This window comes from Carcharodon carcharias, chromosome 6 (assembly GCF_017639515.1).
Source record: "Carcharodon carcharias isolate sCarCar2 chromosome 6, sCarCar2.pri, whole genome shotgun sequence".
NCBI lineage: Eukaryota > Metazoa > Chordata > Chondrichthyes > Lamniformes > Lamnidae > Carcharodon > Carcharodon carcharias.
This window is the reverse complement of record NC_054472.1, coordinates 53,344,017-53,359,598: the sequence shown is the minus strand read 5'-3', so window position 1 is coordinate 53,359,598 and position 15,582 is coordinate 53,344,017. Positions and strand designations below refer to the sequence as shown.

The 15,582-nt window shown below is 43.6% G+C and overlaps 1 protein-coding gene across 1 annotated transcript; it reads left to right on the top strand.

The window, feature by feature from the left end:
* Window positions 1-322: 322 nt before the first annotated feature.
* Window positions 323-10,701, top strand: otulina (OTU deubiquitinase with linear linkage specificity a). Its single transcript, XM_041190224.1, has 3 exons — window positions 323-486; window positions 7,711-7,832; window positions 10,145-10,701. Exons 1-3 carry the CDS (start codon window positions 379-381, stop codon window positions 10,569-10,571), a joined length of 657 nt encoding a protein of 218 aa, XP_041046158.1. The 5' UTR covers window positions 323-378; the 3' UTR covers window positions 10,572-10,701.
* The last annotated feature ends 4,881 nt before the right edge of the window (window positions 10,702-15,582 follow it).

Sequence of the window (15,582 nt, the reverse complement as noted above, 5' to 3'; positions counted from 1 at the left end):
GTTATAGCCATTGCTTCACGACCTTGTCCTGGGAGAACCATTCCCGACTGGTAACGTTGGGACCTTTCGCTTTCACTATTATATTTTAAAATGATCATCTTTCCCTGTCACTCTTTCTGGTCCATCAAAAAAAGGGCAGCCTTTAACTGGAATTGGAAATGCCACCTAATGGTAAGTAGCATGGGTACAAGAACTCAGCGACCTGAAACCAACAAGGGATGTAATCCCCGGCACGTTCTACAGTCCGCGTCACGCGCTTGCAGATACGGCGCGTGACGTCACGTGCCTTATAAAACGCAGAGGGATTCCGGTGACGTCACGGGGCGTTTGTTCAGGGGCGGTGCGGGTTACTGCGCATGCTCTTAACGGGCGAGCGCAATGTGGCGACTGAACGCAGGGCAAAGTGATGATGTATTCGATGAGGAGGCGGATGAACTGCGGCTGCCGAGGAATGAGTGGAATATCTGCATGGGGCAGCGGCTCAAGGTACCCAGGGTAGGGCCGAGGGACCTGAGCTGTCAGTCAGCGGCCACTGGAAGTGGATCCTGTCTCTGTAAAGAAGGCCGGTCTCTGCTTGGGCCGTCGTTGTCAGGTTGTGCACGCGCCCCATGCGCGGTCCCGTAATGCGCGTCCGTGCTACAGACTCGTGCATGCATTAACCCCCGCCGTTGTTGGTCGCGGAGCAGACGGACCTGCTGTAAGGTCGAGTTACAGAATTCAGATGTTGTTTAAACTATTGGAAATACTTATTGGATCCAGCAGCAGTATCTGTGGAGAGACAGCGTTATTAATCTTCCAGTCTCAGAATTACGACTGAAGATGCTCCCCGGGACCCCGTGGAAGTCCTGATGTGTGGTCCTACGTGGGAATTGCCTGGGAAGTTTAAACTTCCGATGAGCAATTCCCCGGGATCTTGCACGAATATCTCCGAATCTGAATTAGAGATAGAAACCTGGGACAGTGCCGCAATACTTACCTAGATAGTTACTCCGGAAATGTTAGAGATTAAAATCTGGTCTGACGCCTGGCTGACTCCAAACCAATTTTCCCAAATCACACCCCACCCTGTGCTCATCCTAATCCCAACCAACCACCAAACTACCCTCCCCCCTCTAACTATCCTCCTCACCTGACATGATCATGCTTCTTATCACCTGACTACCACTAGACCCTAATTCCCTGACCCAACTACCCTCCAATCTGACTTCTCTGAAGAAGAGTCATTCGGACTTGAAACGTTAGGTCTGTCTTTCTCTTCATAGATGCTGTCAAACCTGCTGAGGTTTTCCTCATTTTTGTTTTTGTTTCAGATTTCCAGCATCTGCAGTATTTTGCCTTTCCCTTCCTGACACCTAACTACCTACTCACGCACCTACTCATTCATTCATCCATTCACCTTTAAATTTGCCATATGGCAGCTAGTGCTGTAAAAATAAAACAGGCATTTCTATCTCCCTGACTCTACACGACTCTGATGGTGTTCCGTTAAGGGATGCTGCGTGAAAGTCAGGTTCGGAAGGTCCCCAGAAGAAATGTGCAGCGGTGTCAAGTCGGGAATTTGAGCGCAGCAAACCAGCTATTATTGCTGCTGCTCGGAAGATCTTTTTTATTCATTCACGGGGTGTGGGCATTGCTGGCTAGGCCAGCATTTATTGCCCTTAAGACAAGGTGGTGAGCTTCCTTTTTCAACAGCTGCAGTCCCTGTGGTGTAGGTATACCCACAGTGCTCTTAGGGAGGGAGTTCCAGGATTTTGACCCAGTGCCAGTAAAGGAACGGTGATATATTTCTGAGACAAAGAATGGTGAGTGGCTTGGAGGGGAACTTCCAGATGTTGGTGTTCCTATGTGTCTGCTGCGCATGTCCTTCTAGATAGTAGTGGGTTTGGAAGGTGCTGTCTAAGGAGCCTTGGTGAGTTCCTGCAGTGCACCTTGTAGATGGTACACACTGCCGCTACTGTGCATGAGTAGTGGAGGGATTGAATGTTTGTGGATGGGGGTGCCAGTCAAGCAGGCTGCTTTGTCCTGGATGGTGTTGAGCTTCTTGTGTTGTTGGAGCTGCACTCATCCAGGCAAGTAGAGAGTATCACACTCTTGACTTGGGCCTTGTAGATGATGGACAGACTTTGGAGTCAAGAGGTGAGTTACTCACTGCAGGATTCCTAGCCTCTGACCTGTTCTTGTAGCCACAGTATTTATATGGCTAGTCCAGTTCAATTTCTGGTCAATGGTAACCCCCAGGATGTTGATGGGATCCAACCTAATGTTTCAAATTAACAACCGGCTGTGAGAACTGAAAAAAGTTAAAAGATGTTTTAAGCATGTAGAGAGGCAGTCTAAAGGAGTGTGGCTAAGTGGGGTCAGAAGAACATGGAGAAGATCTTTCTAGACACTGCTTTAGTTTCTTCACCTGTTCTATTACCATCTCTTGCCTTACACCGCCATCTTCTAATTATTGCTGCCTGCCACCCTTTCTCAGACCTTCCCTTTTGTTTTCTTCCCTCCTCCAACCATTTGTGGTATCTTTAAAACTTGTTCCATCTCTAACTTTTTCCAATGCTAACGGAAGGCCATTGACTTGAACTTTCTTTCTGCCGGATCTACAGAATTTTTCCAGCATTTCCTGAATTTATTTCAGATTTTCACAATCCAATGTTTTGTTTTTGTTTCGGTTCTTTACTCCATCTCTCCCACTATGCCCTTGTATTAATGTATGATCACAGTGCAGTATACCTGGCACTGACAGCAAGCCATCTCTCTCCTACGTGGTGCCTGAAGAAGGTTTTACCTGAAACGGGAAAAAGTATAGGGGTCACTTCCCTTCAAAACACTCACCTGTCTCTGTGGGGGAGATATTAAACTATCAGCCTTAGCTTAGTAGTAGCACTGTTGCCTCGAGTTTAAAAAAAAAACTGTCAGTTCAAATCTCAATTCTGGATTGGATCATGTATTCCAATCTGATATTTCAGTACAGTAATGATGGAATGCTGACTCTTGGAGGTGCTGTCAATTGCATTAGTCTCTGGTCTCATCTGCCCTTTAAGATGGACTAAAAATTTCCCTATGGCACTATTTGAACAAGCGCCTGGAAGTTCTGGCTAATATTTACCCTCCAGCCAACACCTCCAAATGCAGTTCGTCATTCAACTTATTGGGTGCCCTTGGGGTGTGCACTATGTAGTATAAGATGAAGTTTTCCCACTAGTATTGTGTCTGAGCATTCCAGACTTGCGTTATTCTGTAAATTTGTTCCTTTTTTCCATGTTACTCATGAACATCCCCTTTCTTCTCCCAACTTCACTTCCTTCTGTCCCTGCCCCACAGAAAAACTTCTCCAAGTTACTTATAAGTGCTCTTTCAATTTCCCTACTGTCTAGCCCTTGGCCCTTCATTCACCATGACAGTCCTAGTTACTGGTCGTTGACAGGGCCCTCAACCGTGTCCGGCCCATCTCCCGCGCATCCGCCCTCACGCCTTCTCCTCCCTCCCAGAAACATGATAGGGTCCCCCTTGTCCTCACTTATCACCCCACCAGCCTCCGCATTCAAAGGATCATCCTCCGCCATTTCCGCCAACTCCAGCATGATGCCACCACCAAACACATCTTCCCTTCACCCCCCTTATCGGCATTCCGTAGGGATCGCTCCCTCCGGGACACCCTGGTCCACTCCTCCATCACCCCCTACTCCTCAACCCCCTCCTATGGCACCACCCCATGCCCACGCAAAAGATGCAACACCTGCCCCTTCACTTCCTCTCTCCTCACCGTCCAAGGACCCAAACACTCCTTTCAAGTGAAGCAGCATTTCACTTGCATTTCCCCCAACTTAGTCTACTGCATTCGTTGCTCCAATGTGGTCTCCTCTACATTGGAGAGACCAAACGTAAACTGGGCGACCGCTTTGCAGAACACCTGCGGTCTGTCCGCAAGAATGACCCAAACCTCCCTGTCGCTTGCCATTTCAACACTCCACCCTGCTCTCTTGCCCACATGTCTGTCCTTGGCTTGCTGCATTGTTCCAGTGAAGCCCAACGCAAACTGGAGGAACAACACCTCATCTTCCGACTAGGGACTTTACAGCCTTCCGGACTGAATATTGAATTCAACAACTTTAGGTCGTAAGCTCCCTCCCCCATCCCCACCCCCTTTCTGTTTCCCCCTTCCCTTTTTTTTTCCCAATAAATTATAAAGATTTTCCTTTTCCCACCTATTTCCATTATATAAATATAAAAAAAAAACCCCACTAGAGCTATACCTTGAGTGCCCTACCATCCATTCTTAATTAGCACATTCGTTTAGATAATATCACCAACTTTAATTTTAACACCTATGTGTTCTATTGTACTATTGTCGTTGACATCTTTTGATGATCTGCTTCTATCACTGCTTGTTTGTCCCTACAACCACACCCCCCCCCCCACCTCTTTGTCTCTCTATCTCTCCGCCCCCCACACACACACCTTAAACCAGCTTATATTTCAACTCTTTCTTGGACTCGAACGCAAGTTCTGTCGAAGGGTCATGAGGACTCGAAACGTCAACTCTTTTCTTCTCCGCCGATGCTGCCAGACCTGCTGAGTTTTTCCAGGTAATTCTGTTTTTGTTTTGGATTTCCAGCATCCGCAGTTTTTTTGTTTTTATCTAGTTACTGGTCTGCTCAACCACAATACCATCTCTACTGTTTGCCCTTGTCCTCACTAAAACCATTACTCCCTCATTCCCTGGTTGCTCTTTCCGGTACAGCCCTCATCTTGGCTCCTTTTGATTCATAGACTTGAACGTTTATGGAGGACACTGGCTTAGACATTCATCGCCAGGATCATCCCAAAAAACAAAGATGATACCCTGCCCCGACCCTGCTTCTTTACTTCATTGCAAGCCATCATCCTCAACCTGCCTCCTCGACCCTCACTTTCAAGTGCAAAGTGCTCATGCCCTTCTTAGTCACTGAGATCAAGACCATCCCTTCAGCTGCATTTGCTGCTTTCCTTCCCGTAACCCACCAAGCCAAACCTCCTCTAAGGTCTTCCAGGCCCTAGCTCTGAACTAGTATCGTTCTCTCATTTCTCTCCAGACTCCCCTCATGTGATCCACCTGCTGCTCCTGGATTTAATTCCCATCAAACTGCTAGCTACTCAACTTCCCTTTCTAGCCTCTATGTTAGCTAATGTTGTTAATTCTTCCCTCTCCTGTACTGCCTCTCCCCTTCAAATCTGCTGCCATCAATCCCTCTCAAAAACCCCACTCGACCTCTCTGTCCTTGCAAACTACTGCCTGATCTAAAACCTCCCTTTCAGCTCCAAAGTCCTTGAATGTCATTCCTGAGCCCATGCCCATCTTTCCTACAGCCCCATGTTTGTAACCGTGCAATCAGGTTTCTGTCTGTCCCTTAGCACTGGAGTGGTCTTCATCAAAGTTGCAAGTGACATGCTATGTGATTGTGACTCTCCCTCTTCATCATTCTTGACCTGTTTGCAGCCTTCAATATGATTGACCACACCATCTTCCTCCAATTCCTTGCCTCTGTTGTTCACCTGGGTGGGATTGCTCTCACCTTGTTCCATTCTTATATGTCTAGCCATAGCCATAGTGGCTTTTGTTCCCACTCACACACCATTACCTCTGAAGTTCCATTATTAGTTCCTTCACATATCTTACCTACATGCTGCATCTTGGCAACATCATCTGATAATTCTTCATATTCCACATAATTTGATGACACCCAGCTTCATGTCACCAAGGTTGTGAATGGCCTGGTTTTGCCTCAGGCAGAGACCAGGGATAGGGATGGAGTTGGTGGCTAGAACTTGTGATGACACCAAAGACAATGGCTTCAGTCATACCAACATTTAGGTCATAGAATAGATGCACCATAGGAGACCATTCAGCTCATCATGTCCATGCAGACTCTGCAAGAGCAACTGCCACACCCCAGCCTTTTCCTCATGGCCCTGCACGTTTTTCCTTTTCAGAAATTGATCCAATTCCCTTTTGAAAGCGACGATTGAATCTGCCTCCACCACTCTCAACCTTTCCACTGTCTCTCTACCTTGATGCTGAATGAGCATAAATTTCCTTCCATTATGTATATTGATTGGAGAAGTTGGGACTGTTCTTCTTGGAAAAGAGATTTGATAGAGGTATTCAAAATCATGAAGGGTCTGGGCAGAGTAGGTAAGGAGAAACTGTTCCCATTGGTGGATGGATCACCAACCAGAGGACACAGATTTAACATAATTGACAAAAGAAGCAGTTGTGATCAGAGGAAAACTTTTTTTTACATGGTGGGTGGTTGGGATCTGGAACACACTGCTAAAGAGTGGTGGAGGCAAATTCAATCATGGCTTTCAAAAGGGAATTGGATCAATTTCTGAGAAGGAAAACTGTGCAGGGATACTTCTTGGTGGGATCTAAATTTTCATCCTCTGGATTATTTGTCCAGTCCTCTGGATAACTGGATCATTAGTCAGGTAGCATAGCTTCTACATTTCTGTACCTTGCTATGAGCTGGAATAAAGTTCATAGTTTTTATTAGTGTGTCAGATATAGCCTATGTGCTGGGGAGTGGCACTAGATGAGTTGTTCTTGCAGAGTCAGCATGGACACAATGGGCTGAATAGCCTCCTATATTGTAAGCATTCTATGATGGTATGACCAAAACATTGTCTTTGGTCCCACCACAAACTCTAGCCACCAACCCCATCCCTGTCCCTGGTTGCTGTCTGAGGCAAAGCCAGACCATTCGCAACGTGGGTGTTTTATTTGATCCTGAGGTGAGTTTCTGGTCACATCCACCTCCAAATGTTGTCTGTCTCTGCTTCTGTCTAAGCTCATCTGATGAAATCATCATCTGTGCCTTTGTTACCTCTAGACCTGACTACTTCAATGTTCGCTCGGTTTGGCCGCCATCTTCCATTCCATTAGCTTGAACTCATTCAAAACTTTGCCTGTGTCCTAACTGATGCTTAGCCCTGTTTGTCCATCGACCCTATGCTTGCTGACTACATTGGCTCCTAGTGCAGCAACACCTCAACTTTAAAATTCTGATGCTTGTTTTCAAATCCTTCTATGCCCTCTCTACTCTAGCTTTATAATATCCTCCAGCCGTACAACCTTCAGACCTCTGCACTATTCCCATTCTGCCCTGTTGTGCATCTTCATTTTAACTGCTTCACTTTTGGTGACCATGCCTTCGGATGCCTGGGCCTGAGCTCTGGAATTCCTGCTCTAAACCCCTCTACCTCAGGTTTTAAGGAACGTCTTAAAAACAACCTCTGAGAAAGCTTATGCTCACTTGTCTTAATGTCTCCATATGTGATTTGTTGTCAAATTATGTTTGCTAACTCTCCTGTGAAGTGCCTTGGAACATTTTGCAAGTTTAAAGGCACTACATAAAACAAATTGTTATTGATAAGGCCATTCAGCCCCTTGAAAACAAGTCATATTCTCAGACTTCTTGGTGGGATCTAAATTTTCATCCTCTGGATTATTTGTCCAGTCCTCTGGATAACTGGATTATTAGTCAGGTAACATAGCTTCTACATTTCTGTACCTTGCTATGAGCTGGAATAAAGTTCATAGTTTTTATTAGTGTATCAGATATAGCCTTTGTGCGTTCATGATGCAGTGAAGATGACTTGTCATTTTTAAAGTGTGATCAGCCAACTACTGGTCACTGATTAATTCGCTGGTTTCCAATTGTTTATTTCTAGGAAGGCTATAGGGATGGGCTAAATGCTGGCCGAGAATCCACTTTACAGCGTGGCTTCAATGAAGGTTACCAAGAGGGTGTGAAGAAGATGTTGGTTCCTGGACAGACGAAAGGGCTTCTGAGGTGAGAATGCAGCAGGGAAAACTGTAATACTCTGCTCGTAAGTAGCTGTGACCTAATTAATCACATAGTGCATGTCATGTACTTTTTTAAAAGTGCACGCACATGGAATTTATATCATAAACAGGCCAGCCGAACTGGTCTGTACTCCACATGAGCCTCCTCCATCAAACACTATCAACGTATCCTTCTATTTCTCCTTCTTGTACTTATCTAGCTTCCACTTAAATGCATCTATGTATTCATTCAACCACTACATGAGGTAATGCATTCCACATTCTTATCACTGGTTTCATTAGTGACTACAGTATCTTGTATTTATGATCCCTGATTTTGAATTCCACCACAAATAGAAATATCTTCCTCAGGTCTACCCTATTGATTCCCTTCATAATTTTAAAGACCTCTACTGCTTTCTATCTTTCTAAAAACACCAGCCTGTTCTGTCTTTCCTGATAGTTGTGTCCTCGCAGTTTCAGCAACCTTATCAAAACATTTTGCACTTTACCTAAAGGTTCAGTATTCCGTGTCCCATGCCTTCACAATTAATATTACAAAAACGGGATCGCCTCACTAACAATGCCCACATCCATGAATGTATAACAAAAAGCTCTACATCCAAGAATATCCTAATACTGGGTTAAATACGGAGATTGATCTGACAAAGAAACATGGATATCTGTGCTTTGAGAAACTCCAGTTAATGGGAGTGGGAAAAAGGAAAATAGGCAGGGTGAGCCATTAACTATGTTATAGATACAGTGTGTCTCTTTCAATTACGATGAGCATACCTTTGGGAGCTTGTATGGTTATTCATTAATTGCATCCATTCCACCTTGATTTAACCTGTCAATGGTGCAATTCTAGCTCTGATTACAATCTAAATTAAGTTTATTGTGTTAGTTGACTCAACATCCCAAACCAAGCTGGAGAAATGAAATGAAACACACAATTCTGCAAATACACAACTCTCCCATTGCCATATGAAAAGAAAAAAAGGCTGGTTAAGGTTTTAGTCTAGATTCCTGGTCTGAATTCTGAAATGTCAGTGCCCAAAACACTAAACCGTTGTTTCTCTCTTTGGATATTGACAGACTTGCCATTCTTTATTTGTATTTTTAATTACCAGTGTCTGAAGAATCACTTTATAAAATGGTATTTCTCACTCCCTGTTACTAGTAGAAAATTGAGAAATTTCTAGTCTTGTATTGAAAATATAGAAACACTAATGTAATTAAATAGGCCTCCAATGTAAGGCTTGGTGAAATGGACTTTTGATTAGAATTTGCCATCTAAACAATAATCTATCTTTTTTTCCAGTTGCATTTTTCACGACTTTGCCTTTATTGTAGATTTTCAGCATTCAAGTTATCTTTTTAACCATTTAATAAGCAAATGATTGTTCCCAGGAACCTTGGGAAACAGTTTAAAGTTGTCCAAAGTACTGAGCAGCATAGAATGAAGTGGGTGGGGTGGGGTTGCGGGCAGTGGAGTAGTGGAAGAGAGCGAATGGATAGGTCAGATATAATTTTATTTCACACAGGATGATGGATATCTCAAATAATCTGTTCAGGTATCAACTAAGGCTGATGACATCAGTAATTTTAAGAGGGAGTTGGATGAGCATTTAATAAATCAATTGGAGGACATAAAGAGTGATCTCTTCCACCACTCCACTGCCTGCAACCCCACCTTCCCCCACCCACTTCATTCTATGCTGCTTAGTACTTTGGACAATTGTAAATTGTTTCCCAAGGTTCGTGGGAACAATCATTTGCTTGTTAAATGGTTAAAAAGATAAATTGAATGCACAATAAAAGCAAAATATTGAAAAATGCAACTGGGGGAAAAAAAAATGAGTTACTTGTTTAGATGGCAAATTCTGATAGATAAAGGCTAATGTTTCAGTGTAACCTTTCACGTGTTGATTATCTGACTTGTGCCGTTTTGAGGTAATAGATCTTCCAGCCATTGCTTACAATGCGTCAGAATAGTGTAGAGCAATAATACTAGCTAGCTGCAGCTTGCAACTGAAATGTTACCAGGAGCAATTTACATTAGTAATTTCATATTAAATGTTGATTTTAAAAGTCTGTCCAAAAATCACAACAGGATGTTAAGCTTGTGGACTGGAAATGCAGACCTACACCATATTTTAATTATGAAAACATTATTCTATAAATTATTTATAGTTCTTCATTAGCTCGTGAAGCTGGTCTTGTTTCGATTTACATTACTTGTATTTTTACAGAAAGTTAGATGATATAAGTATGAAATACCCTAAGCAAAACTTCGTACATTTTCTATATCTGCAGTGCCTTGCTATCGTGGTGTCACGTGAATGGGAATGATCCTAATCTACTGGCCAAAATAAACCAACTCCTTGGTGTTGCTGCCCAGCAAGAGGAGCTTATTTTTAGAAATCTGAGTGCGCCTCCACAAGAAACCACTGTAAGTGATGTAACGGAGTGCATTGAGGGCATGGGCTTGGACACTGTGCCAGAGAAGCAACCAGAGGCAGGTAGCTGCAGTGGTGCTGAAAGTGAGAACTGCAGCTCTGGCAGTGAGATTGGAAATCATGACTCCGGAATCAATACTACCACTTTGTCACATCAGATTTGCTGTAGGACTGCACCAGGAATTGATGAAGCAGAAATGATTAGGCAGCTCTGTCGAGACTGTGCCCTCTTGTTGAAAGACTGTGAGCTACCATCGGATATAGCATTTCATTTCCAGCTGTAACCTTAACAATTTTTTAGAAAAGGGCGTGTGCCCAATGTTTTCCTACATCTTTTGGGAGATTTTAATGTGGTTAGTTGAATATTCACTACCTCTAGAGGCAATTTAAAAAATAAACTTAAACTGTAAGGATGATTGTACCTAATATCTGGTTATGTATGTGTCTAGGATGATAAGCGGCCATTACGTCCGTACATATTGCTCTACTTTTTCTGATTCCCCTCCCCGTGTGTTAGACTCCTGTTTGCTCTCCCCATCATTTCATCCATACTTTAGGAAAGGGGAAAGATGAGACTTGTAGCCAATTCAGGAGTCTTCTGTCAAAACTTGCTCTGTGATCCTTCTCACATGATCATATAATCTCAGGAGGCCCCAAATCTGTTAGTTTATCTCCTAGAATAATTAGTCTTGCATTACAAATGATGTGATCATCTCATTTTCCAAATTTCCAAGTGCTGCCTTCTTGAAGGACTTTATGGAATCTATCTTCAAGTTGATCCCTTGTGAGAAAAGTAAAGCTTCCTGACATCCAGCCTCATTGACATTCTACTTCTCTAATTTAACCCTTCCAACAAATAGGATGCCAGAGCATAACATTATCTTCATAACTCAGTGAATTCAGGCTGGGGATCATAATTGTTGCCCTTCCCTGCATCTTCACTGGAGCTATATTGTCCTCATGGTAGCAGGGGGGTGGAATTAACATTTTATTTTGGCTGTAGCCCCTGATAGCACTTGAACTTTTAGTCAATTTTTTGAAAATCCATGTTGATGTCTGCTGGCTCTCAATGTATTGGTCAGTTGACTTCCCAAAACTGGGCCAGGTTCTTTTTTGAAGCTTTTGGGTATCCACTATACATGAATAGAAACTTATTTTGCTTTCTATTAACTTACAGCCCAGAAAGGTTAGACTGATTGATTGCGGTTCACAGCAATTGATTTTAGTCCCTGTTTAAAAAGAAAACATTGCCAGCAATGACTTCCTCCAATCATCTGGCCCCATCCCAATTCTTGGCAACCTCTCAAAAGTATTCATCAGAGAATCTCTCAAAATCTCTGCTATTTGCCTTGTTACTGTAGGGTAAGTTATGGTGCTGCTATCAACAGGAGGGGATTCCACTTCTTGAACGTGTGATCACAAGCTGCAGATGCTGCAAGTCTGTGCAAGGTACCCAGGCAGCTCCCAAGACGCCTACATCCTCAGAAGGTCCCAGCTGCCAGGCTCTTCAATGCTCCAGCACAGCTGGATGGATGGCTGCTGGGTGACAAGGGCTACCCCCTCAGAAGGTTGCTCATGATACCTCCCGCCATCCAAGAACAGGCTGAGCAGCGGTACAATAGGAGCCATGCCTCCACAAGGGCTGTGGTGGAGAGAACCATCAGTCTTCTCAAGATGTGCTTCCGATGCTTGGACCAATCAGGGGGTGGACTCTAGTACCCCCCAGATCATGTGTCACTGATAGTTGTTGCATGCTGCACTCTCCACAATCTTGCACTGGAAAGGGGCAATGCTGTGGACAAAGATGGTGTAGATGCAGTTGCTGCAGCTGCACCCGATAAGTCCAGCAGTGAGGATGAGGATGAGCATGCACAGGGAAATGCTGAGGGGGTAGACGCTGATCCAGGCATATTCCAGGGAGGCAGGGATACCAGAGAGGCTTTAATCCAATGAACCTTCAGCTAGAACATCACAAATGGACCTCCAACAAAAGCTTGTGCTGCAGGCTCCATACTCTACCTGAGTGCTATATCTACTGAGATAGGAACAGTAACTAAGGGCCTTGTCAATAAAGCTCAATGTGACACAACTCACTCATAACATCATGGGTAACCATCCACAACACCGCCCCCTGCCACTTCACTCCCCCCACCTTAAACCAGTTTATATTTCACCCCTCTCCTACTATTACTCAGTTTTGTTGAAGGGTCATAAGGACTCGAAACGTCAACTCTTTTCTTCTCCACCGATGCTGCCAGACCTGCTGAGTTTTTCCAGGTAATTTTGTTTTTGTTTTGGATTTCCAGCATCCTCAGTTATTTGTTTTTATCTCATTTTTATCACCCTTTTTAACCTATGTTCTAAGGAGAATATTCACAGCTTCTCTAGTCTGTCCACATAATTGAAAATGCAAGGCTAAGCAAGGTGAACTTTAACCTGTGCGGGTGATGAGTGATCTGGATGAAGCTTGCAAGTCATGACAGTTGGTTGAGAACTTCTAAAGGAAACAAGCAGTGAGTTCAGCACTGTTCATATCCCTCATTGAATGGAACAAAGGGACACTGGGAAACAGCACAGCATGCATCAAAACCCATTCATTAAACTTGCCAATACAGCACAATACAAAAGTGAACACAAAACGATGGTAAGCAAAGCACTTGGATTTTGCAGGAAATTTCTAAATTAGCCTTATAACCTGGCCAGTTTTTATTGGTGCCAATGACTTTATTTGCCATCGCTATTTAAAGTACCTGGCTGCAAATCACTTCCTTTACAAATTAAATTACTTTATGATTTTTTTTGATGATTCCAAATTTGGCCACTATTTTCAAAATCAATCTACATACAATTTATTGGGCTTTCAAAATCTGTTCTTGTTCCTCACATCTTTGATTGTAACTCGTGGTAATAATCATGGTTTTTATTCATGGGGTCACTATACATCTCAACCAAACAGAACTAGGCACAGAGGGCAGGATTTGGATTGCTGGAAAGGGTGGGCTCAGGGATGGACAGTGACTGAGACATATCCCTGAGATGGCATATACTGGTTTCCCAACAGGAGACCGGCACACACACATTTTGGAATGTGATGACGGAAGGTAGAAGAGGCAACTTGTCCAAACTTGTTAAATGGTGACTAAAGGCATTTAACGAGCTTGTTAGTAGCTCGTTTGGGACAGGATTTATTTCTTTTTCATGCTTCTCCTCTCAGGGAGGCCATGGGAGCAGATGATGCTAACGGTGTCCCTCGAGGAGTTCATCTGTCATCACATCTGTAGTCAACTCAGCCCTTTCATGGCACCCTTGATCACTGGAGGGCCCACCATCTGGGACAGAGCTGGCATCCACTTCATACCTCTCTGTGCCAATGGTACCACTGACAGGTCAATGCTGCTGAGTCTGACATGCATCCTCTGCATGTCAGTGCGTTATTCCTGCATACAATCTGAGTGATGCTGCACATGGCTCTCCATGAGGTTTGCCACTGAGACGTTGTGGAGTCTGAGATGAAAGACTCCTCCATTCTCATCCCATCCCACAGTGCCTCAGGTAACTCCAACATGTGGGCATACATTGACACTGGTTCTCCAGGTAGAGGTGCCTGTTTCCTACCTGACGAGGCACTGCATCTCCACCCTGATGAGCAAGGCTGTGCCTGTATTCCATCTTCTGAGGGGAATTGGCCACAGCCAACTCTGCTTTCCCCAAATCCTCTAGCTCTGAGGTGACATGTGCTTCACCCTATGTCACCGTGTTTGCTGATGCACTCGGACCCAAGGTGAATATCTGTGCTAGTGGAAGATGCGCTGGTAGGAGATGACACAGCCTCTGAGGTGTTGTCCTTCTCTGAGTCTTTGAGACCTTGTTCCTGTGTATGGACTCCTTGTCACGTGGGAGACATTAGAGGAGATAGTGATGAGAGATCAATACACTCAACAGATTTTCTGTTGCTTAGTATACTGAGGTGATAGCTTCTGCAATGATAGCTGGGTGCACAGAGAGCATTGGTATGTATCCCCTGAACCTGGAGATGTTGAGATGCCTTCACCCTGTCTGCGGCAGACTCCTGGTTCTCCATCCCCAGTGTTCCTGAGGCTGGACATCTGGCCACGTTAAGTGCCTGCTCCTCGAATCCCATCAGTGTTGTAAGCTGTCCCAGCCCACCTTTCAGGTGTGCTCTCTCATTCTTCAGATAATATTCTTTATTTTTAAAAAAACACATATATACAAAAAAACTTTTATTCAAAAATATATATATACATATACAAATTACAAACAAGATAAGAAAATACGGTATTAAAAATTCATAATTGAAATCAATGTATATATATTTTTTAAATTATAAGGGAAAATTAGCCAAGACAACTGCATCTCTCCTAAAGTTTCTCCATTAGAATCAGAACTCTACTTCCTAATCGTTTGCTTTCTCTTGATGGGTCCTTGCCAAAAGTCCACGGAGACAGTGTTGAAGGTGCCAGAGGAGAATGAGTATGTGCCTCCTGATTATCTCCCAAAGATATGCTAGTGAATTGGCACACTACTGGATAAAGCGATTCCTTCATGTGCGTCTGGAGTTCAGTCCCTACTTGGTGCAGGCCGACAGCCCGTACTTCAAATTGCAAACAATGCCCAATTTACATAATTAGCTTTAATAATCCAATCCCTCCACCTCTTCAATCATTTTGGTGTTTTCATCTGTATCCTATCAATAACTAATATTTTTCCTGTTCTATGTATGGAACTATGCGCAGCATTCAACAACATTAACATATTTATATAGCAATTATTTATAATTAATTTATAATTAAACATCCCAAGGTGCTTCACAGGAACATTAGAAAACAAAGCATGACACCAAGCCACATAAGGAGGTATTAGGTCAGATGACTAAAATAGATAAGCTTAAAGGAGTGTCTTAAAGGAAGATAGCAAGTTAGAGAGGTGGAGAGGTTTAGGGAGGGCATTCCAGAACTTGGGCCCTAAGCAACTGAAGGCACAGGCAGCCACCAATGATGGAAATCAGCCAGGAGAGCATTGGAGTAGTTGAGTCAGAAGAATGGATGAGGGTTTCAGCAGCAGATGGGCTGAGACTAGGGTGGAGGTAAGCAATATTTAAGAATTCTGAATAAAGCATGTCATATATCACCAGTTACCCTTTTAAATCTTCCTGCTGTTACAAACAAGGAAAGATTTTCTTGATTCATCCCATATACCCACATAAACTCTTTCTAAAATTTGTGATAACTTTTAATTAGCATTAAAAGCTTAGGTTAATTTCCATTAAACAGGAGC

Bases quoted from the DNA above. Each gene is read 5' to 3' on its own strand.
- otulina (XM_041190224.1), top strand. From the start codon at position 379: ATGTGGCGACTGAACGCAGGGCAAAGTGATGATGTATTCGATGAGGAG. The intron at 487-7,710 runs GTACCCAGGGTA...GTTTATTTCTAG, and splicing joins GCATGGGGCAGCGGCTCAAG to GAAGGCTATAGGGATGGGCT. The intron at 7,833-10,144 runs GTGAGAATGCAG...CTATATCTGCAG, and splicing joins CAGACGAAAGGGCTTCTGAG to TGCCTTGCTATCGTGGTGTC.